Raw genomic sequence first — 26,422 nt, forward strand, 5'->3', positions numbered from 1 at the left:
AAAATTCACAAAATTGTTAGGTAAAATTTACATAAACATCAGTTTTACAATTTGTAAGTGCTGTACTAAGCCAGTGGCACATAATAAGGCCAGTTAATGAAGACCTAAGAAGGTTAAATGTGGGAAGAATTTAATGCAGTTGCAAATTTTTGACTTTGGTAAGAAAGACTACCATAAACGACATACTATAAATCCTGACTGGTGGGGGATGAGTAGGGGAGCAGGGGTGTATTTGAAGTAACTTGTGTATGTTTTTCTTCAGGAACTCAAACTGTGGCCTCTAGCAAAAACATATCCCAGTACAAAATGTAAGTACACTAATCTCCTACAAAAAGGATCTGTTCCTTTTTCTCTAAGACTAATGGTTTGCACGTAGTGAGGGAGAGAATATGAAAATCTTGCACCAGGTTTTTGAAGGCCAGAGATAACATTGTGGAGTGCGTAAAATGACATTGGTAGAGCAGCTGAATAATCCTGTATAATCAAGATATAATAAGACACTGTGGTAAAATCGTGGTTTGTTCATGTGCAAATCAGAGTGAGGTCATACCGTGCTATACGTGCTTTGAATAATGTACACTGTATTTGCGATATGCACATGAATGTTTATTTCGTCATGATATCCTATCATACCTTTGATTATGCATTGTCAGGAATCTACCCCAATGGTTACTGTCATCATTATTATTATTATTGTTATTACAAGAGCAGTATCCATTACATCTAGTTATGTAATTGCCTGCATAATATGTACAAAATGGCTGACTTGTTGGAGGCAGGTTCCCAGGTAGATCATATGTATGCCATGCTTGGCTGAAATTGCTCCAGGATTTCCAGACTTGTGCTGGTGGTAAACTACACACACACACACACACACACACACACACACACACACACACACACACACACTGTATCTGTCTGATTTATGAGATTCAAGAGCTTATGTATTAATTTGTGTCTTACTTCTGGTGGGGCTGACAGGAAAAAATTCCACTTGACGACAGTGATGCAGATAGCAGCTACAGTGAGGGGATTGACGAATCTACGCAGACCTACCTGCCACTGTCTGCAACTGATGAGGCAGGGTGGACTTGGGTGGCAGGTGTGGAGGGCCACGGGAAGAACACTTCTGCAGCCATGAGGGATGCCCTCGATCAGCTCCAGAGTAGGTACAGTACTCGAATTACAAATTCCTAATGGCATCAGCTCTATCCTCCACCCTTTATCCTTTTCCTTTTGACAGAACTGTTGTTCTGTGACCTGTAAAATTCTACAGGGAGGCTGAAGCTGGGAAGTTCAGACATTTCTTTTGGATGACTGAAAGGAGAGGGTCACATTAGCAAAATTTACTGCAATAGTAAAAGTAAACCAAGAATGTTGAGCATAAATTGTGAAGTATTGCAGGATTTGATGTTGGTTCCACTCCTGCTACCAACCTACATAATTCACCTTCCAAAGACATGCTTAAAAAACTGTAGTGTTTTTTCATTAGGTTGGAGGAAAACGAGTTGTGTGTTGCTGTTAACTGGCTATGCTGTCAAGCACGTGGAAACTGAGCCGGATTAAGTTCGTAGCGCCGCTGCACCAGCTCAGAAGACAATTTATTGTAGCATTAATCAGCTTGAACATGACAGCAAAAGCAGTGAAGATGCAAAGTACTCCAGCTACCCAGTTGAGACCTAACAGAGCTCGTTGGAGAAATTTGAGGAATTATAATTTGAAGCTTTACCTGTAGCAGCGTGATAAGTGTAGGCGGGTACCGTGCAGATGACACAGGTTCAATTCCCGGTACTGCCTAGGATTTTTCTTCAACAGGAAGACTGGTATAGACTGCACTTGGCCTCTTGCTACCAAGTGAGGAGCTACTCGATTGTGAAGTAGGAGCTTCAAGGTCTGGAAAGTCAATAAAATGACCAGGAGAGTGGTGTACTGACCATACTCCCCTCTGTACAGCACATAGCGGCTGGTGAGTGTCTTCCAGGCCAGTGACGCCTGGATGAGAAGACTTGTAAGGTGAAACTGCTGAGAGAGATTCAGAAATGAATCTGGACGAGTGATTCAGCAAGACGTTTGGTGATGTTTAACTGCAGCCAGCGTGACATTTTGCTTTGATTCGTGACTGTTGGGGGGAACCTGGGTCCTTACACGGAAAAGGACACAGGAATACTTGGAGACTTTTTTACATCACTGAAGGGTTATTTGGAACAAGAATTGAATGAAAAGGGGTGAAGATAGGCCTGCAACAAGATGATGTCAGACCAGGACAACTCAGTATCCCACTCTGTAACTGTCACAACAGCAAAAGTGCACAATTTGAGCTTCTAAGTTTCCTATTGGCCCGATTTCCTATATTTACCTTCACAGGACTTATTTCTATTCCTCATCTTGCAAATTCAATGTTGTGGGAAGAGATTTGCATCAAATGAGAAAGAGTTTTCTGCCATCAATGTGAATTTTGAATAGTTTTTCTGATATGGAGGAAAAAAATTGGAAGCTTTTTGGATCAAATCTTTAGCCACGGGTGGAGAATATATTGAGAAATTGAGTAACTTCTTGTGCTAAAAATTTTTACTTGCTTTCTTACTTCATTTGTCTTATTATGCCTACCCTTGCAGTTGTCCTTGCTATCTTGTGGGTGGAAATTACTCTTTCAATGTAGTAGCACCATGTCACCATAATGTTTGTCCTACTCCCAATCTGCCAGTGACCCCTGCCCCCTCCCCCTCCCCCACCCCTCCGTTGGAGTCTTACTCTCAAACAGTTAGTTTTCTAATGTAGCTAATGTATTGCAGTGCCATTAGTAAGTGTTTGGTAGTTTTATGCTGCACTTTTGTAGTAACAAAATGTTCAGCCATATGCCTGTTCCTGAGTTACTGCTATTTCTGTACTGTTTTTCTCATTTAAGAAAAGATAGTGCACAAAAAGGAAAAAGGTAAATTGTAGCAGTTAGATTATCTCTGATTGTGTGTCCTTGCTACGGTCTTCAGCTCAAAGCCTGGTTTTATGCAGCTCTCCGTGCTAGCGTATCCTGTGCAAGCACCTCCCATGTCTCCATAACTATCCGTCCAGCTGAATCTACTCACAGTCGAGCTTTGGTCTCCCCCTACAAATTTGTATCCACCATGCTTCCCTCCAATGCAAAGTTGAATATTCTTTAAGGGTTCAGGGTGTGTCCTGTCAATCAATCCCTTCTTGCTGTCAAATTGTCTCATAAAGCTCCTTTCTGCATGACTTATTTCAGTACTACTTCATTAGTTATCTGATTTATCTATCTAAGCTTCACCATTCTTCTGCAGCATCACGTTTCACTTCTGTGTAAGGCTACTCTCCAGGCATATAAAATAAGCTCTTTGTCCACACCGTGAGGACCCGAGGGAGATATATACCGATCACTGTGTTATTTTCTGCCACGTGGTGTTATGCTGGTGTGATACGGAGGGGCATGTGGTCAGCACACTGCTCTCCTGGCCATTTTTCAGACTTTCCAGACCATGGAGGCACTACTACTTGGCCGTGTAGCTCCTAAATTGTCATCATGAGGCTGAGTGCACTCCAAACCAATCCTTGCACTCAGGAAAAATCCTCATCAGTACCGGGAATTGATCCCGGATCCTCCGCACCGCAGCCATCTACACTGATCACTTAGCTACAGCAGCAGATGACTCCATACATACATCTTTGGCAAAGACCCACTAACACTTCAGTGTTACATATTTCTCTTTTTCAGAAATCTTTTCTTGCTGTTGCAAGTACATGTGTTATATCCTCTAGAGTAGCAAAATTTGTGTACAACTTTCAGTGTCTCATTTTCTAATCTAATTCCCTGAGCATCACCTGTTTTGATTGAGTGTATTGCATTATCCTTATTTCAGTTATGTAGATATTCATATTATAACCTCTTACCAAGATACTACACATTCCATTTGACTGAAGTCCATTATTGTCTCTGACAGAATGACAGTGTCATCAGCAAATCTTTCAGTAGGTAATTCAGTATTACAAGTTCTGAAATAAAAATATTACCATTTTCTGCACAAGATAGAGGTCCAGAAGTGGTATTGACAGTGCGTAAAGTGCCAAAAATGGTATGAGCACCATTAATCTCTACAAAGAAGTAAACAGGAATCTATTTGAGACACATAAACTGACACTGCTCAATGCTCTGAATGTATACTCTGTGACAAAAGTATTCTCTGTGACTAGCCTGCCTTATCTGTGAACATACTGCACATGTAATTAAAGAATGAAAAATCAACTGAAAATGGGCAAATGTTAAGTACTGATCCAGCCAACTCTCTCTCTCTCTCTCTCTCTCTCTCTCTCTCTCTCTCCCTTTTCTCCCTTCCTTCCTTCCTTCCTTCCTTCCCTCCCTCTCTCCCCTCCCAGTTATAACAACATGGAAGCTAATCTGATACCATTACGGAAAAAAATTATGTGATTTAGACATGTGAAGTACAAACTATGAATAGTGATGGCGCATATGTTGCCAAATTTATTTTTTTCTTATAATTTAATCAGACAGGGTAACCCATTCAGATATCGTACTGAAGGCGAGGATTAATTATATTGGTCAACAGTTTGGGACTTGTTCCTTATTTCCCTTATTATAAGTCATCCTGACCCCAACATTTTTAGGGCAGTTGGATATGTTTCATGTAGTACTGAATTCTATGAGATAGGTAAGAGGTTTTCAGAGATATTTTAAGCACGTCTTAGTAACCATGCTGGATATGCCATCCTAACCGTATAAACATTTATGCATAAACATGCCTGTTAGAATGGTAATAACAAAAGGAAGATCTGTAAAGCACTGAGGATGCAGAGAAACTATTGAAGCAGCTGTTGACCACACTGTTGTGTCTGACGTTCCTACATTCCTAAATAAGCATGCAGATGTCTTAGTCTTACTGGGACATTCACTCTTGACTTGGCAGCTGTAGAGAATGGAGCTCTCATTGGACAGTACCACCAAGTTCAAAGTTCACATAGTTATTCAGTTTTTTTACACAAAAGATGTTGAACAAATTGAAATTTATCACTAATTGATGGAGAGTCCTATATGGGTGTAAAAAATGTCCACAAGTGGTGTAGAGAATTTACAGCTGGCCATACTGAAACTTACACTGGACAAAACAGCAGGTAACGATCAATTTCTGATGAGACAGTCACGAAGTTTGAGCAGACCAGCAGATCGCTCTTGATGATAGCTGAATTTTGGTTTCCATATCACCATTCACAGGATTTTAATGGCAAAATCACAATATTGAAAGGCGTGTGCAAGACAAGTACTGTGAGTGCTGATGGCAGACCGCAAATGGCCACTAGTTGGTTCTTCCCACAAATTTATTAGCCATGAGGCAGACAAAAAGGTCGAACTTTTGGACTCAATTGTCACATTTGATGAAACTGAGGCACTGCATTTAACACATAAGACCAAACTGCAGTTATGCGAATGCCAACATTCCTCTTCAACCGTGCCAGGAAAATTCAAAGAAACGCAGTCTGTCAATAAAGTTGTTTTGGAATTGAAAGGGAGTATTGTTTGTTGACCATATTCCTATTGGGACCACAATAAATGCTGACAGGTACTGTGAAACACAGAAAAAACTCTGATGAACAAATCAGAATTGAAGAAGAGGAACATCGAGCAAGGTTGTAAGTATTCTTCATCCCAGTGCTCACCCACATCTCCGCCCGTCTGTCACTCTCCAGCAAAAGTTTGAACGGATTGTCATTGCCCAACCTATAGTGTAGTCTTGGCACCCAGTGACTACCACCTCTTCCCTAAGTTGACAGAACAATTGGCGTGAAGGCGATTCAGTTTTGAGGATGAGCTGAAAAGTGAGGTTCATTGCTTCATTAAGGACATGGTGGCAAGTTGGTATGACATGCATGTACCAAAACTTTCACAGTATCTACAAACATGCATTGAATGAAATTGTGATTATGCAGAAAAATAGATGAACGTTCAACATTTGAAATGATGTAAATATTATGGAAAATAAATGGTTTTATATAAAGGAATATTTCTTACTTTTGGGATAATCTTTGTACTTCTCATATGTCCTGTGAAGTAGTATAGAATCAGAAAGAAATGCTTTGGCATTCTCTCATTGCCAGATATGTCTGTCTCAGCAATCCGATTAACGTTTCTCAGTTTCGAATCGCAGGTCTGGTGCCACTTAGTGACGTCGTGTCGGTGACCCTGTACCTGCGCGACATGTCGCAGTACCCGGCTGCTAACGGAGAGTACGCCATCGCTTTCCCCGGGCCGGACCCCCCGGCGCGGGTGTGCGTGCAGTGCCCCCTGCGGGAGGGGGCGCCAGTGTCACTGGAGGCCACGGCGCACCGCGCGGGGGGCCCAGGAGAGGACGGCTGCGTGGACCCTGGTGCGGGGGATGGCAAGTGCTGGCTGGGGCGGCGGCAGCTGCACGTGCAGGGTGTCTCGCACTGGGCGCCCGCCAACATCGGGCCCTACAGCCAGGCCGTGCGGGTGAGTGGGGTGCGGCACGACCGTAGGGGCAGTGCGAGTGCAAGGGAATGAGCCGACGTTAATAAATCGTCTTGGGCACTTCGTTGTTAAGACGCTAGAAAGTAGATATACATTTGCTGGGACTGCTTCAGTTTGCAGCAGTTTTTGCTGAGATATGTTGAACTGAAGACCAACTTATCTTTACACAATTCTGTGATGCCACTATCCACTCTCTCATAAGAGAAGCGTTCATCTGACAGGTCACCGATTTTGCTTATCTTTCACACAACTGCTGTAAATACTTAGATGTAAATAATGATGCAGTAGTACAACGTACTTATGAAGTGTATTCAAGAAATTGAGTTTCAAATTTTGAAGAGCCTGTCATATTGTACATCTGCGTCATTACTGTGCAATTCACAATTAACTGCCTAGCAGACAGCTCATCGAACCACTTTTAAGCTACTTCTCTACCATTACACTTTTGAGCAACGTGTGGGTTCCACGAACGCTTAAATCTTTCCGTGTGTGCTCTGATTTCTCTCATTTTATTAGATGATCATTTCTCCTGTAGATCAACAAAATATTTTCATAATGTGAGGAGAAAGTTAGTGATTGAAATTTCATGGGAAGGTCCTGCTGCAATGCAGAGAATGCCAGCCATTGAGCAGTGGTTTTGGAACAACTAAAGACATCCAAGAGTTGGGAAAATGGGGCGGGGAGGGGGGAGGGGGGGCAGCTACTCCCTGGAATCTGGAGTACAGACCATTTATTCATAACAGAATTTTCAAGTGTTTTGGAAATGACTGAGTGTAATTCTACTGAACTGGAGATTCATAACTTGCAAATGCAGAGAGAAACAATGTGGCCTTAGCAAGTACCTAATTTTATGGGCTATAAGATACTATGGACTGTAAGATATACCTTAATTTTTAAACAATTTTTTTAAGTAACATTTTTACCATTTTTATTATTAGGTTGTAAAGAGCATTACTTATGCCACACTTCTTGAAATATCTAACAATAATGTCTTCTCTCACTCTAGACCACGACTGTTTTGTCCACTGAGACACATGTTTGATTGTAGGTCATATTAAAGCTCCCTTTGGTGTAAATTCATGTGGGTTTCATGCACCATCCATTTGTTCTCTCATATACACTTTAAATGTTTGTTTATCGAGATGTCAGGAGGTTGCAGTTGTGAAGTATGTCCTCCCAGAATAATAGCAAGCTCTATATTTCCCTGTTTCAATTTCTCTTTCACAGAATATTTCAAATGACTACTGCTAAACTGATAAGCGCAAGAAAAAACTCTTCTTCAATAAAACACTTTTCCTTCTCTCCCACGCACTGGTAATCCATAATTTCATACTAACCTCGTCTATTCGCTCATGAAGTTTGTTGTAACCCATTGTAGTTCAAAAGGAACAATTAAGTATATAATTACAATACCAGAAGAAAAAATTACTTTAATTGTTCCACTGTAAGAATGTCCTTAGCACAAAAAGGGGTGCACAATGCTGCCACCAAAATTTCTGATCACTTACCCACTTACATAAGATGTCTGACAGACAGCAAAGTTAAACTCCGTAAAAGAATTTCTGTTTATGTGCTATCTAGAAGGCGGTGGATAGGAGATGATAATTTACATGTGTAATAATAAAGTTCTAAGTGGTCCATGTGTTTGGGCATATTTACCTATGAACATGTAATGTGAATGTAAAATGACTCATTCCACATTCTTATGATTAATCACACATACAATCCATGGAACATAAAACTAAGTAACTATATATTTACAAGCTCTGAACTGGGAATTTGTGTGTAAGCTTACCATTGGTTTCAGTCTTGTTTATGTGCTTGTTGATCGATCAAAAGGTCACTTGGACTTCTTCCATTGTTTACAGTACAGCTTTGATCATTCAAAGGCCATAGTGCAATCAGCATTGTCTTTCTTTTTTCTTTAAACTCACCAATCCAATTGGACAATTAAAAAAAAAATTAAAAAAAAACTGAACATAGGCAGTTCATTAATATTTTTTATCTCTTGAGTGTTGTGCTTGGCAGGGCTCTAGAACACATTTAGTGGCTGACTCCAATGCCACGGTTGTAATTTGGTATGCCACAGTGTTTACGTATACTGTGGCCACATGGTGCCATTCGTGCTGCTGAAGACTTTACCTCAAACTGCATATCACACAAAAAATATCTGTCTTTACTGAAATTATTAACATTAAAATTACAAACACTTGTCCAAAGTTCAGGCTAAAAGAGTTGCTCCCTTGTATAAGTGCATACTTTCTCCAACAGAACCACGACTAGCACAGCACAATAACATTTTGTCTGACCTTCAGATTGAAGACAGCTTTACTGTATGCCTTTTTACAAAAACAAAATCACTTGTACGTAACATGAGTCTTCATGTGATACCATTTCACAGGTTGGTGATATTATGTACATGGCAGGCCAGATTGGCCTGGTGCCAGGAACGATGCAGCTCATAGAGGGCGGCATCAAGCGGCAGTGCCGGCTGGCACTCCGGCACATCGAGAGGGTAGCCCGCGCCGTCGACTCCACGACGCAGCTGCGCGATGTCGTCCAGGTGAGTAGAGAGGCAGATAGGAGAGGCGAGGAGACAGAGACAGACACAGAGAGAGAGCCTGTGAATTTTCGTCTTCTTTCGGTAATGTAGTTTACCAGCCAGACTTAATAAACAGGCTATATTTATGATAACTGGGATTCGAAAATCTTTGTATTAGATAATTCCGGTTGGAGCTGCTGGTAGTAGCAGTCGTGTGTACATGAGGTGCCCACGCTTGTGTGAATGTGTGTGTGTTTTCTTTGCTGAAGAAGACTTTGGCTGAAAGCTATAATGTGTAACAGTCGTTTCGCTGTGCCTGTCTGCAACTCAGTGTGTCATCTTTACGATGAGTAGCAATCTGTCCTTTTCCTCATATTGTTGATACTCCAACCTCGAGTTTCCATTCTTTAAATTATCAAAAATTTGTATGACGTGTCTATACAGATTGTCTCTTCACTGATTTGGATGTGACAGAACAACACACACGTTAATTTTGTAAAACTTGCTTGTAGAAAATATAAATGATCAAACTGAAATCCCACATCACAAAAACTGCGAAATAAACTAATGGATAGCATCTTGTGACAGTAAATGAAGAGACAAATATCTTGCAAAATAAAATCCCATACCACGAAAATATCACAAACTGTACAAAAATTACATCGACAATTATTACAGTTTTATAGTGGGTTATGATGGGTTAAAACAGTTGTGTGATATTTACTGGTTTTGTTGTTATAAGGATGACCATTTTTATCACATATTTCTTCTGTACATAAGGAAAGGTTGTCTTTTTGGAGCTTTTAAATCTCGTGACCGAAAAATCAATTTGACACCCATTAAATGTTGTTACAATTTCTGCAGTGAGGGCATGCTAGTGTCATTTTGTTGTGTGCTCTATATATGTTAGCACTGAGTGGAATGAATTGCTGGATAGCACACCTTTGTTATGTTCTCAGCTAAACCTTGTGACAGAACTGCATTTCCCAGATGTTTTCTACATAATTATTGAGCAAAGTCAATAGTCAGTGGTGGAACCAATGGTTAGAAACAACAAAGCTAATTAAAATGTGTGAAACAGACAGTCTGCCATTTAGAGGTGCGATATGGTGGTCTTCATACCTGGAATATAAAATGTTGTCACCTAATCTGTGAATTTCTACAGTGTCTCCAATAAGACAGCACGTTATTACTTACTGAGCGACATATGCTGGAATGAAGACATTTTCAAAATTGACTGCCTGTCTTTGGTTCCAAGTTATGACTGGCAGAATGTGTAATATGATGTGTAAAATGTATTACACTTCTACAAAATGTTAAGATACTTAGACACTTGGCAGGATTATTGGCGGGAAAGGGGGGGGGATGAAGGGGGTGGCTTACCATTAGGCAATATGGATGCCCAAATTCAGTACATAAGGTGGACCAAAAAAAGGTTGTGGTTACTTTGTCATTCTCTTCCGTATCTCTAGGATAAATATACTTATGCTATGCTTTCTGCATCCATTTTCTTTCTGAGAATCCAACAATATGAAATAGAATAGATTGCTTCTCACCACAAGGAGCAAGTGTTGAGTGCCAGACAGACACATAGAAAGAAGAGTACACAATATGATCAGTAGGAACTGGAAAAAAAAATCGTTTTATTTTTTGGCGAAATTTGGTGTTAGTTTTTGCCAAATTTGTTGCTCTTTTTTGCCAATTTCAGTGTTATTTTGTTGCCAATTGCATTTTTTGGCAATTTCTATGTTTGTTACAAGTTTCAGTATTATTTTTTGCTAAATTCAGTGATATTTTTGTTAACAAATTTGGTGATATTTTGTGTCGGTGTTGGTATTATTTTTTGCCAATTTCAGTGTTATCTCTATGACATATTTGGTATTATCTTTAAGCCAAACTGAGTGTTATTTTTTATGTTACCTTTTGTCTATTACAGTGCTATTTTTTGCCAAATTAGGGTTTTTGCAAATGTTGCCTTTTTTCCCAAATTTTGTGTTTTTGCCAATTTTGCATTTTTTGCCAGCTCCGCTATTAGGGTTTTTACCCTCTTCAATGTTTTTGTTTCCAGTTTCTATGTGATTTTTTTTCACTTTCCATGTTTTGTATGCCAGATTCATTGTTACTTTTTTGCCACATTGGTGTCACTTTTTTTGCATATTTGGTCATGCTTTTTTGCCAGATTTGTTGTTTTTTTTTACCAAATTTGGTTTAATTTTTTGTCACTTTTGGTATTTTTTGCCAATTTCAGTGTTTCTGTTGTTTTTTTCACCTCCCTGCCAGATTTGGTGCAGTTTTTGATGTCATTTGATAGTTGGTTGTGAGCTATATAAATTGTCATTTACGTGAAAAAATGAAGTCAAAATGTGGTTTCAGCATTCAGTAACTATTATCACATGCTATTATGCAAAAAACCACTAATTTTGCATTATTTTTTAAGTTATCATTTTCACAAAATTTTCCTGTCCATAAATATCAGTTATCGGACAAAGCCCTTAATCAGATGAAGACAAAAAACAAGCATATTCACGTATGCATAATTCAAACATACAGTCAGGCCTTATTGCCTGGAGATGACAGCAGCCACATGTGCAAGAGTTATGCATGTGTGAATGTGTGTTTTGTCTACCTCTGATGAAATACTTTGTTCCATAGCTGACAATATTGAGCAGTCTCATTTTCATGTACTTGTCTGCCACTCAGCACCTCCTCTTTGTGGAGAGTAACCACCTATCATATTTCATATTGTTGTATTTGAGTGTGGATTTTTTCATTGTTTTATTTCTGACAATTAGTTTTTAGGACTTCAGAAAGTTTCCTTTCCAAATATTACAAGGTGTACAACTTTGCTTCTGCCATTTGCCGATAGGTGGTGACAACAGTAAGTAGTGGCCAAAAGAAGCAGATAGCAGATGTCAGGCAGTTAGCTTGGATCTCGGCAACATAACCTCATTCAAACATTAGTCGATTTGTGTCTGCATTATAAAGTTGCTGCTGATTGAAAATGTCAGTGAGCCTCATTTTCATCATTTGCGGGAGGTATTATTGTTTTGTTTCAGTATGAAGAAAAGAGCAGCGAAGTCTCATCAAATGCTCTCAAGTACATATATTAAGGATGCTATTAGTGAAAGATCATGTTATGAGTGGTTACAACGCTTCAAGAATGGTGATTTTAATGTTGTACACCGGCATAGTGGTGGAAGAGAGAATGTTTTCGAAGATCCAGAATTGAAGACATTGCTGAGTGAAGACTAATGTCAAACTCAGGAAGAATTGGCACAATTAGTGGGAGTCACACAGCAAGCCATTTCAAAACATCTCAAGACTATGGGCATAATTCAGAAAGAAGGAACTTGGGTCCCGTGTGAGCTGAAACTAAGAGACATTGTATGGCGTTTGTGCTTATGTGAACAGTTGCGTCAGAGGCAAAAATGGAAGAAGGGATTTCTGCATCACATTGTGACTGGGAGCGAAAAATGGGTTCATTATGATAACCCTAAATGCAAAAAATCATGGGGATATCCCAGCTGTGCTTCCATGTTGATGACCAAACCGAATATTCACGGCTCCAAGATCATGCTCTGCATTTGGTGGGACCAACTCAGCATCGTGTACTATGAGGTGTTAAAACCAAGGGAATCAATCACAGGGGCTCATTATCGAATGCAGTTAATGCATTTGAGCAGAGCATTAAAAGACAAATGGCCACAATACAGCAAGAGGCATGATAAAGTGATTTTTCAGCACGACAACGCTCAATCCCACGCTGCAAAAGAGGTCAAAATGTACTTGGAAACATTCAAATGGGAAGTTCTACCCCACCCACCATATTCTCCAGACATTGCGCCCTCTGACTATCACCTGTTTAGATCAATGGCGCATGGCCTGGCTGACCAACACTTCCGATCTCATGAAGAAGTCAAACTGGATTGATTCGTGGATCGCTTCTAAAGGTGAACATTTTTTTCGACGCGGGATTTGTACACTGTCCAAATGATGGGAGATAGTAGTGGCCAGCGATGGAAAATACTTTGAATGATGTAACCAATTTGTTTCATTAAAGCCTCAAATGTGGGGAAAAACGGCGGAAGCAAAGCTGTACACCTTTTACCTTAACAATGCAGTTCTTCATAAGAGCCCTACCATACTTAAATTGTTATCTGTTCAGCAAAAGGATTTTTATACATTGTTTTCCCATGTTTTATTCTTATAAAACTACAAGTATACCAAAATGCCAACTATTGGTTGGACATGTATTATGACATGCATTGTTGCTTTGAAGTACAGTTGAATGGGTGTTCTGAGGGAAGAATTGCAGGGCTACTGCAGATTGAGTTTATAAAGCTGATTTTTTATGTGAAATGCAGCATTCTTGTTGAAATGAAGAGAATAGCTGTTACTGATAGAAGTAGAGTACTACCTCAAACTAATCTTAGGTTGCTAAGTGAAACAACTACATACCAAAATACCACAAGTATGAGGGCAATCCATAGAGTACTGACTATTTGGACTTAAATTTTAAAAAATAAAAACATTTTCTTTAGGAAATGGAAGTTTTCTTTATTTTCATAATCAACTCCAGTATTAAGCATTTGTCACATCTGTTCACTAGTTTTAGAATTCCCTTTTAGTACTTAGCTACTATGACTCCATTAAGCCAGTTCACTCATTCCCAATATCAACATAACTTTCAAAACGTTCTTGCTCAGGAACTTTTTCAAGTTCCGGTAAGAGATGTGTCACACCATTTCATTCTTCACTCGATTCGTCAGATCATCTGTGCTGAGGGTCAGGTGCCTGGATCAAATTTCGTGGTACACATGTCACACCGATCCTCACATTTTTTTTGTTCAAGACTCTCTTGCCTTACATTTCCTTTTATTTACTGTAATTTTATGAGGGTTCCAACAGCAGAGCTTCCAAACATTGAGTAACACCTCCTACCTGATAATCGGCTGAGCTTTGTATCATACAGTTTACATTAAACAATCATAGAATGTACAAAAATAAAACTTGTTGTGACTCCTGCTGACACAATACTGAAACTAGGTCATGGTGAAACTTTTTGTCCTCTGGTTGGAAACCCAATATCAGTCTTTGCAGCGGCAGTGCACGTAGAGGTGCTACTTTCTGGATTGTTCTCATAAATACCCTTGCCCAGAAGCAGCCACCTAAGAAGAGAAATAAAATTGTTAAGCTTTTGTTTCCCTTGTTCAGGCCATATGTTACGTAACACGTGGTACTCACATATGGGAGGCACGGCTCGAGTGGGAACGTCACACTACCAATGCCATTGCCGACTACGTCGTGGTGCCCCAGTTACCGAGGGGTGCACTGGTTGAGTGGTCAGTTTGGTTGCACCGCCACAACAACAGATTTGAATGTGAGTATCTTTGAATGGATGTATCACTGTACTGTGGGCCATTTATATTGGTTCTGAAAAAGTCATATAATTGAGACCTCACTATTGTGTCATGTAAATTCAGTTAATATTAGCACATTAGCTGCCACATCCAAAATGAGGAAACTGCTCCCTGATGCCATGGTGATTACTCAGTTTTTATTGGGTAATCGACTGTTAATAATTCTGAATAATCATCATTTTAAAAACCTAGCTAACATTTTGTGGTAGAGATAAAAAGTAGAAAATTCTGTTCAGGACCATAAAAATGAAGCAGGTCTCGAATTTGTCTTTCTTCTGTCTGTATTAATAACTCTTCAGTCTCTGTTTTATTTGGTTCACTGATATTCAGAGTTATGTGTCATTAATTTGCCTTCTAAAAACAATTAGTAATACACTCAGGTTGAACCGTATAAGATTTGAAAATCTAATTAGGACATTAGAGTTAACATTCAATTCAATTGATATATGATGATGTGCTTCAGCTCCCACATCCTTGTGTCTAAAATCGTTTTGAAATTGATTATGTATAAAATGGGAAACAATAAAATGAAAGAGAAGGATCTGCTCATCCACTGTCTGTCAAAACAGGAATAGTTAAAGAAGGGTTGAAATATGCACTGAGGGGGGGGGGCACACATAATTGAGTATCTGGCCTTGAAACTTTAATATTTCCTTCATGCAAGGAAATGGAGGACAAGAAAAGAAAAAGAAAACAAAGTTAATATGTGCAAGTGAAGCTCAAGCCTTTTTTTGAGTGAAGGAAGAGACTAACAGTTACCACTGATTAACTCTCTGCATTGAGGGTGTACAGGGAATCTGAGCCCTCAAAGTCAAAAAACATACGATTCACCTTACATTATGTTTACTTGGCATCAGCGTTTCTACAATTTGTGTGCTCTCCATATTCTCACATCAGTGTTTTTCGAGAATCTAATAAACTTATATGGCTATGATACTATATCAGGCTGTTAACAGTTAGCTTACGCAGCCCTCCAGTGCCCTCTGTTGAGCTGTGTGATCTTGTTACTACACTTTGCACATTCTCAGAACTTGAAGTAGTGTTGTGGAAAGTGTCTGGCATCACTTTCAACGTAAGAAATCATATTTAATAATAAAAATCATAATTTACCCTCAAGCATCCATTACTTTCAGATCGCTGTTTGCTGTCAAATTTACATCCTTTCCAGTGCAGATAAAGCTCGACACCTTTCACTACCAAACTGGCAATTTTTATAACATATGTTTCATGTGTGTCACACCACCATACAGTAAGTAACTGAATGAAATGGAACTGCATGAAACAGTGGTATAGAAAAGGATTGCAGCCCTAGGTGGGCAGTTATACATTTAGTGGTAGTGATAAAAGAAAAGCATAGCTGCACTAAAAACACATACTGATGTGCCTATGTTAGAAACAGTCAGATTACTCATATTCGGGTAGGGGTTCCTGCTGCAATAGACAGGCTTTGTGACAAGGGAATACAACTCCGCAGTGAATATAGCAGATAGGTGCACCAAAACGTAAAAAAGTAAGCAAGAAAGAGCAGGTCATTTCAGTCTGTGGTATTACGTATAGACAGAATGCTAGCTAAGGCACAGAAATAAATGTCGGGCTCGGCTAGCGCTCGGATGACTCACCATCCCAGTCTGCCGAGCACTGTTGGCAAATGGGTCACACTCGGCCCTTGTAAGGCCAGTTGAGGAGCTACTCGACTGAGAATTGGCGGCTCTGTCACGGAAACCGACAATCGCCAGGAGAGCAGTATGCTGACAACGTGTTCCTCTGTATCCGTATCCAGTGGCACCTATTGGCTGAGGATGACACGGTGGTCGGTTGTTACCATTGAATGTTTACTGTTGTTTTTATTTACTGGTCTGTTTGTGATTGGAAAGGGGGCAGGAGAAAATTTGCGGTCTACCAAATCTTATCTGAAACACTTTTTTAAAGTTGAAAGAAGTCATTAGGAGCATCAGCTATTGTTTACTAATATAACTGTTTGTAGTCTGCCTGTGCTTATTGAGAGGGTGCTCTCTCATTTAATTCAAAAGCTTGTTTTTTTTGCTTTCAGATGAGGAAACAGGGTGTCTGATTGGTCCATTCCAAGTGTCTATATGCCGCCGGTGGAATTACGAGAACAAAGTGTCGGCTATTGTCTCTCGTATATCGGTCGGTAAGTATTTGTTGAATATATGATTTTCTTGTTTCTTATACTAAAATATTAAAGTATAACAATAATGTAACTTTGTGAATGGAACAATACTTAAAATAAAGCAAAGGCAACCATTCGTCTTCAGCAGACTGTCGCGTGGTGCATAGACATATGTAAAAGAGCACAGTATTGACTAGCTTTTGAGCTCTGGCTCTTCTGGCAGAAAGCGACCACACATACACCCAAATGCATGATAAGAGGTCTACGGTGAAATAGGTTAAGATCCCAGGCATCTTAGCCTGCAGCCATTTGTCCTGGTGGGCCCTCATTCATGAGTAATCAATGAAAAACAATCTTGCGATTTCACGTGATGTTCTACAGCTTCAGAACAGATATATTTTACAGATTGGTTGTACAGTGTAATGGTTATAGTACAGACCTCATACACAAGAGGTTGAGGGTTCAATTCTCATCAGGTGCTGTGAATTTTTTTTATTTTAAAATTTTTATTGACATGATGTTGATTATTATTTTTATTCAGTTAATTGGTTTAAATGTATTTTTTTTATTTCTGTTCCTTTTTCATAGAATCTTTGTTTATTTATTGACAGCATCACATCATTTTAGTCACCATATTAACTTTTTCAGTTGTTCTCATTTTTTCATGGTATAATTCTTTTTCGACAGATTCCAATCTATGTGCATGGGATTTTAATTATTTTTACGTATTATCTACATCTAATTTCTTCCATTTTATCATCGCATATTATTGCACTCATTATGTCTATTTCACATTTTATTTATATTATAAATGTTTGTGTGATGATCACCATCCACAAAAAATGTAAACGTTGTAACAAAAATTACATTTTGCACACTCAGTGTAAGCAGATTATTTTGTTTTGTAACCAATAGATTGGCATTTTCAGTATATTACATTATTGAATATTATGATAGATAAATAATTAAATTCACATGCAAAAACATTCCAACTGAAAAAAATATGATGAGAAGAAAAAATGAGAGCAATTGAAAATGCTTATGCAGTGATTAAAATGATGTAACAAAGGAATATAAATAAAAATACATTAAACTAGTTAATTAAATGAAAATAATGATCAAAGTGACTTAAATAAAAATTTAAAAGTAACAAATTTCCTGGATTTGAATCCACAACCTTTCGAATATGAGGCTTCTACTGTAATCAGTGTGTTACAGAACCAGTTTGTATAACATTTCTTTTTTAAAGCTGTGGAGCATCACACGCAGTTTGAAATCTTTTCTCAGCAATTAATTGCAAATGACGGCCCGCCAGGGCAAATGGATTTAGGATATAGACAGTTTCAAAAAGTCGATCCCACCACTGGCGACCTTTTCTTGTCAGAGTAGCCTCACAGCAGTAGAAAGAAGTGCTGTGGATAATAAGTACTGACATTTCTCGTGTTAGTGTGTTTCTCCTTATGATATGATGTAGACCTAAAATTACAATGCAACCTTGTCTTCAAATGCAGTGCTGCCAGATTTACTGAAAAACAATCTCTTTAAGTGTGAGGGGCTAAGTTCTATTACTTTCTGCACATGCCTCATATTACTTTTTTCCCCATATTATTCCAGTTTTGAAGTCGGTCAATTTATATGCAGGTGCGTCATACCTTTCCGGAAGCAGAGAATCGGAAGACTGCCCCGACAGCCTACCCCCTTCGCCCCGCCCCATGACTCGGGACGAGCTGGACGAGGCGATGTCTTACACGCTGTCTCGCCTGCTGAGGGATTCGCCCGCGGCGGCGCCCGTCTGCCACCTACGCCTGGCTTACTGCCCTTCCTCGGAGCACGCGCCGCAACCCCCGGAGCTGCGTGCGGCGGCGGCACGGGCGGCGGAGGTGAACGGCACCACGGTAGTTGCCAGCCTGCTTCCTGTCAGGGGGCTCATGACCAAGTGGACCTTCCTCTCTGTGTGTGGTGTCAGGCACCACTGAGGGCTACTACTGTTCCAGCAGAGTACTGAATGCCACGTTTATTACTGCAGGTGGGCATTGGATCTGATTACAGTTGATGTGGTGGACTGGTAACCAAACTGGCTATTGTCTCTCTGAGTAATCAGCTACATCAACACATCTCATGGTTTTTGTGTCTCACTTTTCTGGTATGTGGGATATGAGTTTCTTTTGCTGTCTACACCCCTTTTTTTTGTTTTTACACGTTGGAGGTAGTTCAGGGGGATACAAGTTCATCCCCTCTCTGTCTCACCTCCCTCAAGATAGAGGAGTGTGGCTAGAGGAAGAATTAAGTTCCAGCCTCCTCATGCAATTCTGTCAAGAAAAATAGGACCTGCATTTTATGTTTTGTAGTGAACAGTTATTGGGTTAAAACTGAAGTTCATAGTTAGTAAATAATTGATGACTGACTGTTTATCTGATGTTAAAATTTTTACTCCTTGTAGTTGTGGGTAGTTCCCGAGATGGACCCTGATGGACCAAGCTTAATTATTCTTCCTGGACAAAATATTTTTAACATACCACAACAAATTAAAACAGTGTTTGACAATGGTATTTGGTAGTTATTACATCGCAGTATCTATTTTTTAATTCTTTAAATTAGCAGACATGCTATGTGGCTTAAGTATTCTTCTTCCTGCCGTACATAAAGTGAGAATTGTAGGGGAATAAAGTGGAAAACATGTGCATAGGTGGTATATGTATCAAAACAAAGTCTTTTGCAGCAACATCCATATCTACAGGGGCTGTTCAAAAATTAACCTCCTATTGGCTGCTTTAAAAAGGTAAATATTTGTTATCAGTCAGTACTTACATGTTGACGTTACTTCTCCACATAGTCGTCACCCAAATTCAAACATTTGTCATACTCTGACCCAGCTTCTTTATCCTTTCATCAAAGAATGGTGCTGCCTGGTGGTTTGGCCAGTTCTTGGCAGCTTCCTTGAGATCATCATCTTTCATGCAGTGCTAAGCAGCCAGCCGGGCCTTCATCTTGGGGATGAAGGAATGCTGAGGCCAAATCCATTCTTTTGGCTTTATGAGTATCAATTAGACATTTTGGTGCCCACGGTGGACAAAACTTATGGCCTCTCAGTGAAACTGAGCCATATCTTCAGAAAATTTGGAAATTTGAAGAGATATCTCTTGCACACAATTTCATCAGTATGTTGCTAGACATTGTCACATCCAAATGTCTTCTTTGGCCACTTTTATCGTGCAAATCTGTATGACCAGCTTTGAATTTTCTGCACTACCCCCTCACAATGCCGTCAACTATAACTCCAACCCCACACGCAACACAATCAATGGTGAACAATGGCCATTTCAGATGGTTGCTGCTTACACACTGAAGATTGCAGCAGAGAGCTAACTGATGCAATGTGACCTTCAGAGTCTCCTTTTCCACATGTGCCATGAAGCTACAGTCAATTGTTTATTTTTAATAGACAGTCTGAGGTTAACTTATGAATAGCCCTCATAAAATATTCTTGCATCATAAAATTTTGGTAAAAGTTGCAGTTTTTTGTTGCCCCGTGTACATCAGTCAGTGACAAGCAGACTATCAATGATAGTAATGAGACCATAGTAGCTATCGTCCCTCAGTTACCTGTGAAAGCATTTGAAAGCTCAAGCACTTCCTCATATATTTGATGTGTCGAGAATAGAGAGTACGTATGATGCCAAGATAGTATGCAGATGAGCTGGCCAACATTTGCTGTGTGTAGTGCTTTACCTGTAGAGAACAGTTGGAGGGGGGGGGGGGGGTACTGAAACTGAGTGGGAAGTCAAGCTGAAATGGATCTTCAGCAAGGCAATTAATTTGTCTCAGTTGTGATAGACACCTGGGTTTGCTTCCCGTTGCATATTCACAAATTGCTGTCAAAGACTGAATTTGTGCATATTTGATAGTTAATTAAGACATGTGATTGTTTTGTGGTGTACAATGTAAGGCAGCTCCTATCAATGCGTACACTTATTTCTCTCAACATTCTGTAGCATTTAAGATATTCAGTTTTGAGGCAATGTGTTTCTATTTACATTGAGCAATATATCCTCTTTATGTTTTATGACTAGCTTGTGTTCTGTTCCTGGCATCAGTGAATATGACCGTTTACTTGTAATTGTGTTCATTGGCAGTACTTGGTATATCAGCCAGTGATAATATACATTGGCCAGCTAGTCCATCTCCTTGTAATTTTACCTTCTCATTTTCCTTCAAAATATAAATAATGCTCCTCTCCTTTCATTTTGACTGGTGTCCATTCCATGCATCCACACACCTTCAGCAATAAACTATTTGGCTAGCTGCCTTCCTTCCAGATCAAGGCACAAGTATATTTCTATGTAAACTATACCAGGTCAACTGATGTGAGAAGTTATGTTTTGTATTTAGTGTACCTTCATTTTGGACCATTTTGGCTGACTTGATTTTTATTGATTGAATTGCTTGTTATACTGAAATATCCCAACAAAATAAAACATTGAAACCCCTTAGCAATGTATTTTCTGATTACAGTGGCAGAATGTAGGTCTGATTGGTGCCACAATGTAATCAAACACAAGTCTGATGTCCATTGCTTATAACTTTGGGTCTATGTTTATGATGGCTCAGAGGGCTATGTATGTAATGAACACCTTGGCACATTAAACAAAATTAATTGCAAGAAGCAGAATATAAAGTGGCACATTGGCTCATCACCTGTGATTTTCATTTTTGCTGTTTTCCTTATTTACAGCAATTGTTAATGTATCAAATTGCTCTCTCACTGCCATCTAAGAACTGGCACAAATCTGAACTAAGTTGTTGTTCAGAACTGTTGCATATCATTAAATTATTTATTTTAATGTTCTATGGTAAAGCTTTACGTGTAAACTATTTATATTTATAATAAAGTACGGATTTCTGCTCAATATTAATGGAAGAACATGTCTTTTGTGAAACATCTGTGTTAATATAAAGAGGCAAATATATTGGTAATTGCTTGTTCAGAACTGTTGCATATCATTAAATTATTTATTTTAATGTTCTGTGATAAAGCTTTACATGTAAGCTATTCATATTTGTGGTAAAGTGCAAATTTCTGCTCAAATTAATGGAAGAATTTGTCTTTCATGAAACATCTGTGTTAATTACAAAGAGCCAAATATATTAACTGCTAACAGTGCTTCAAATCAAAAAGCAAGTTTTATGCCTACAGACTGTGTTGTATTTTTCCAGTGTCTGTAAAAGATATAAATTTTAAACAGAATAATTCACTGCACTGAGACAAAACTTTTGAATAAAAAATATGAGGCAAGATGAAAGTAGATGGATAGTCAGTGTACTGCAGAGTGCAAAGAGTAATGTACATCACACAGTTGTCTTTGGCTGTATCTTGGGAATATGTTTTGTAAACCACAGAAACAATTTTTAACACACTAAGTAATGCTGTCATCTGTAAAATGAAGAATTTCAGCATGAAGATGGTCTCCAGCAGACCTTCTTTTAAGCAGAAGCAGAGGTAACCAATGATCTGTTACCATTATGTGTTGCTGCAGGCGAGTTGCTTATTAAGCTGCATCCCATTTGCATTTACAATGTTCCAAGTGAACTAAGGCCTAAGAAAAGTTATTACTAGATGGAAGAGTGACAGCAAGGTGCTGCCTTTTTTAGAAGCCATTTTTCTATTTTTTAATAGAGTGAAGAGTTAAGATTTTGTATATGACCGGGACTCCACAGTATAGTTCTGACTTGGCACATATTTGTGACTTGCTACTAATATTAAATTATTGCTGCTGTCAGAAAGGACACCTCTTGCTTTCTCTTTAGAGTTGAGACTTGGGACAGCAGAATATTTGCAGTCTCACACTTTTTGTTGTGCGTGCACATTTGTCATAACTGCAGACTGAATGATTCCTAGATGCAATTTAATAAATGAAGGGAAAATAAAACAGCAACAGTTTCTTTCTTAGCTACACCACATTGTTACTTGGTGTGTTTACATTTTTGCCAATAAAGAGACCAATTTCTCCTCTAGTGACTGCATTAAGTGCTGCAGCATCTGCTGTGGCTATCTTCTGAACACCTAAAAAGGAAACTTTATGTACAAATAAATTATATTGCTGTGATTTTCAGATTGTTAAACATCATTTGATGTGATTTGTCAAATATCTTTTTTATTCACTATCAGATCTTTGCCAATATTTTCTGTAAATTGTTATAAAGTTATGTGCAGTGAGTGAGAGAGAGAGAGAACATGATCATGACCAGCTGTTTTAACACAAAGACAAATTGTTGATTCTCCAGGACATTAACTTGTAGATTCACTGGCTGTATTTTGCACCAAAACAGGAGAGGTGTGAGAGGAACAACATTGGCAGGACAGTGCCAAGATGGAGATAATAATAAGTAATTCATTGTTACACATGGCTGACAATACATATTTATTTTACCTCAACACAGTATAGTATTGATCAACTGGTACCATGTAACAACTATTTCACTCCCTTAGCTTTCTTTGTTGTTACATATTTTTCCATTTCTTCTTCATCTTCTCCCTATGCTGTCTTTCCTCTTCTTATTTCCATGTTGTTAACTATTTCTTATTTCTTCTGCCTTGAAAGCCTTCTAAATGTATTAGTTTGTTCTTATAAATATTTCTTTCTGTTATTTCTGATTCTTTGATTGAGTTCCTTAAGTTCTTTTTTTTTTATTTCTGTAATCCATACTACTGTAAATGTAAACACCACTCACACGCTAGGCCTTAGGCCTGTTCCGATGGCTGCCTATGAGGCAGTATGAGGATCAATCTACGGTTGTGGGACACGTGATCGTCATGTCGCAAATCACTCGAGCTGTTATTGCCAGTAGGTGAATACTGATAGTGCTGATGCTTCTTTACTCGAGCAGCTCCTCATTTGGCCTCACGAGGCTGAGTAGACCCTTTTACGGACCTCATTTGCTCAGAAAAATCTGAGGAGGTACCAGGTATCGAACCAGAGTTTGCCCACACTGAAGACAGCGATGCGAACTTTTCGGTTACAGAGGCGGTCTCTGTACTGTTGGTCAATTCCTTTGTCCAGAAATACAACTATATTTGTTTTGTTAGCCTGTTCTCACTTATTTGGCAAATATGTGCAAAGAAGATTAATTTTTGCTATGTCATTACATCTGATTCTGTACATTTTTGTTGATCTCCATGTTACTTCTAATTTTCCAACCACTTATAGTTTGCGTGCATTCATTGTTTTTCTGCTAATCAGAATAATCTGTCTTTCTGGTATCTCTGTTCTGCCCAACTTATAGTTCACCAGTAAGCTTTCAATGAATATAAACTGTGGCACAGTTTTTTTTTTGTAAAATCATATGCTCTTTCCATTTTACTAACTCTTATAGATATTGCAGATTTTTTAGTCCTTTCCGATGTATGGCTTAACTTTAACTGATTTATGTTTCTCTGCGTTTTAATTGTCATGAATTTTTCTTTTTAAGCTGAAATTCTGAGATGAGTTCTGTTGGCTCAATCTTGTGATTTTTTAGCACAAAATTCCACATCTTTACAATATTTTCTGAAACACAATTAAACAGTAAGTGTCTTAAGCCATCCCGTTGTTTAACAACAGTTTCCATTTCACATGGATGAGATACTTCCCCCATAAATTTCATTTAATATACTGCATTTGTTACTTTCACAAATTATGTTTGCTGGTTTTTGTAACATGATGAGGCTGAGTATCTAAATGGGCAAGTGTCAGATTACAAATGCACAGCTTTGACATTCAATTCTTGGTCATTCCAAGGATTTTTCTGTCACTTACCACATCTTTCACCTCTGCGGTTGATAATGTAGAGAACACAAAGTTAAATCATGGTTCAGAGATCACATTAAACTGTAGGTCCCACTGTGACTAGCTATGTATGTCAGTTCAAAGGTCGGAGGATGACTAGAGCCTGCCAACCTTATCAGGACTGTGACCAGTAAAGCACTGCGGCGGTCAGACCAACCTTCAGTTAGGATACACCTGTGACGCACACATATAAAGCAGCTGAAACCCTACAGTTAAATAATGATAGAATGTATTTTTGCTGAGCACACTGCATCTTCCCTGACCCCCCCCCCCTCCCTCTTGCTGAGCACACTGCATCTTAAATATATGATGAGAAGCAGGCTGAAGTACCAGTGATCACATTCAACATTTCAAATATGAAATAAAGATTTTTAACTGTGTGAATTGTACCTTTTAATTAAATGCAGTCTTCTTGGAATACACACATACAAAGAGGATGCATAATTTATTCTAGGATGAGACTGAAAAATGCAGCTTGTGAGACATGTCACTTGTTTGGAAAAGGTCACCATTTTATCTCCAGGTGCTCCCATCTACGTTCACAGAGCACTTTCTTAACACTTTTGTCCTGATCAAATCCAGCAGTGCACCCTCGTAGACTTATCGTGGGATGTTTAAGTCAGAGAATTTCTTTTTGCTTCTGTGTTTTATTCAGTGCAGTTCAGAGATTTTTGACTGACTTGTAATTGTATTCATTAAAATGAAAACATTTCACATCAACAGTTTCTTGCTGCAGTTGATAACAGCAGTATTCTCTGACAGTTACATCTATATGTTAATTTGTGCCTCGAATCATTCAATAGTACCAAAGGCTTTTTCTTGTGTCTGAGTTTGTGGAAGATACTGTCTAAAGCATTCAGCTGTTTTATCTTCATTCGATTTCGTGATTGGTTCCAGCAAAGTAATAACTTTATCTGTGCAGTAGATCAGTTGCAATATTGTGTGCTCAGCCATACTATCTTGTTTTTGCAGTGTCTTTGGCACACATTACTTCATGCCATTATTAACCAGTGCATATGTGAAAGGGGAAAAACTCAGCATTCAAATCATTCGATACTCTGTATTGGCTCATTAAATTTTCTCAGAAGTCTTTTAGAAGAGAATATAATGTACCTTTCAACAATTCCCATTATGTTTCTGCAGCATCTGTAAAATATTCTGGTAATAAGCTAACTGATCACAGGACTAATATTAGCAGCATGCGACTGAAATCGTAGTATTGCATGGTAAAAACTTGATTTGGGACTGCCTATGGTACAATGCTGTGCATTCAGACTAGTCTGTTCTTAGTGCAGCGACTGTAGGCATACCCTCACCTGCTCATATTGGAGTTGACACGCTCCTTTTCTGTAAGCATGCATTGTCTGTCTAACTAATGAAATGTTTTTGTTATTTATTTTGTACTTATTGGGTGTGAAGGTGTTGTTAAGTAATAATTTGTTATGACAGGAGTTCTAATTAGTAGATGATATGTCAGTGCCCAGGTGATTGACATTGTCCTAAATTTGTATCAACTGTTTTGAATGTGAGCTTGGAAAATTCTCACTAACACTTAATTGTGCAAAATTTGTGTGGTGCCTTGTATCTGTCATTACAACACTTTGTCTTTGATTATAAATATTTTTCTCTGGTTAAGATCAGCTAACATTGCTTAAGCAGGTAGCTAAACTAAGACTTAGCATGCTGGTCATGCAGTAGTTGTTATTGTTTTAAATTGATGTTGTGTTATTGTTGAATATATTGTTGTAAGCCTGTGCATCTTGTCTACAAATAATGGATCTATTATTTTTGTTGAGATTTTAGAAGTTGTATGAAACTATCCTTCGGTTAATGGAAATAAATGTAATATCTTTCTGTATCTGTCTCTGATGATTTTTTTATATTGTCATTGAAGTGTCTCCCTTTTATATCTGTTACAGGAACCTATAGTTTAACTGAAACATTGGATGCATAAACAGATCAATTTTCTAGACTGAGCAAAAAGAGTATCTTCTT

The 26,422-nt window shown here is 38.7% G+C and overlaps 1 protein-coding gene across 1 annotated transcript in view; it reads left to right on the forward strand.

Moving 5' to 3' along the window:
* The window catches only part of LOC126106365 (uncharacterized), a 109,334-nt gene extending 83,057 nt beyond the window's left edge, over window positions 1-26,277 (forward strand). The window contains exons 8-13 of the mRNA XM_049912628.1: window positions 982-1,165; window positions 6,171-6,493; window positions 8,913-9,074; window positions 14,268-14,433; window positions 16,524-16,625; window positions 18,246-26,277. Of these exons, the coding sequence (XP_049768585.1) occupies window positions 982-1,165; window positions 6,171-6,493; window positions 8,913-9,074; window positions 14,268-14,433; window positions 16,524-16,625; window positions 18,246-18,580 (1,272 nt within the window). The 3' untranslated portion in view covers window positions 18,581-26,277. The remainder of the gene's footprint in view (window positions 1-981; window positions 1,166-6,170; window positions 6,494-8,912; window positions 9,075-14,267; window positions 14,434-16,523; window positions 16,626-18,245) is intronic.
* The last annotated feature ends 145 nt before the right edge of the window (window positions 26,278-26,422 follow it).

This window comes from Schistocerca cancellata, chromosome 10 (assembly GCF_023864275.1).
Source record: "Schistocerca cancellata isolate TAMUIC-IGC-003103 chromosome 10, iqSchCanc2.1, whole genome shotgun sequence".
In the NCBI taxonomy this organism is placed as follows: Eukaryota; Metazoa; Arthropoda; class Insecta; order Orthoptera; family Acrididae; genus Schistocerca; species Schistocerca cancellata.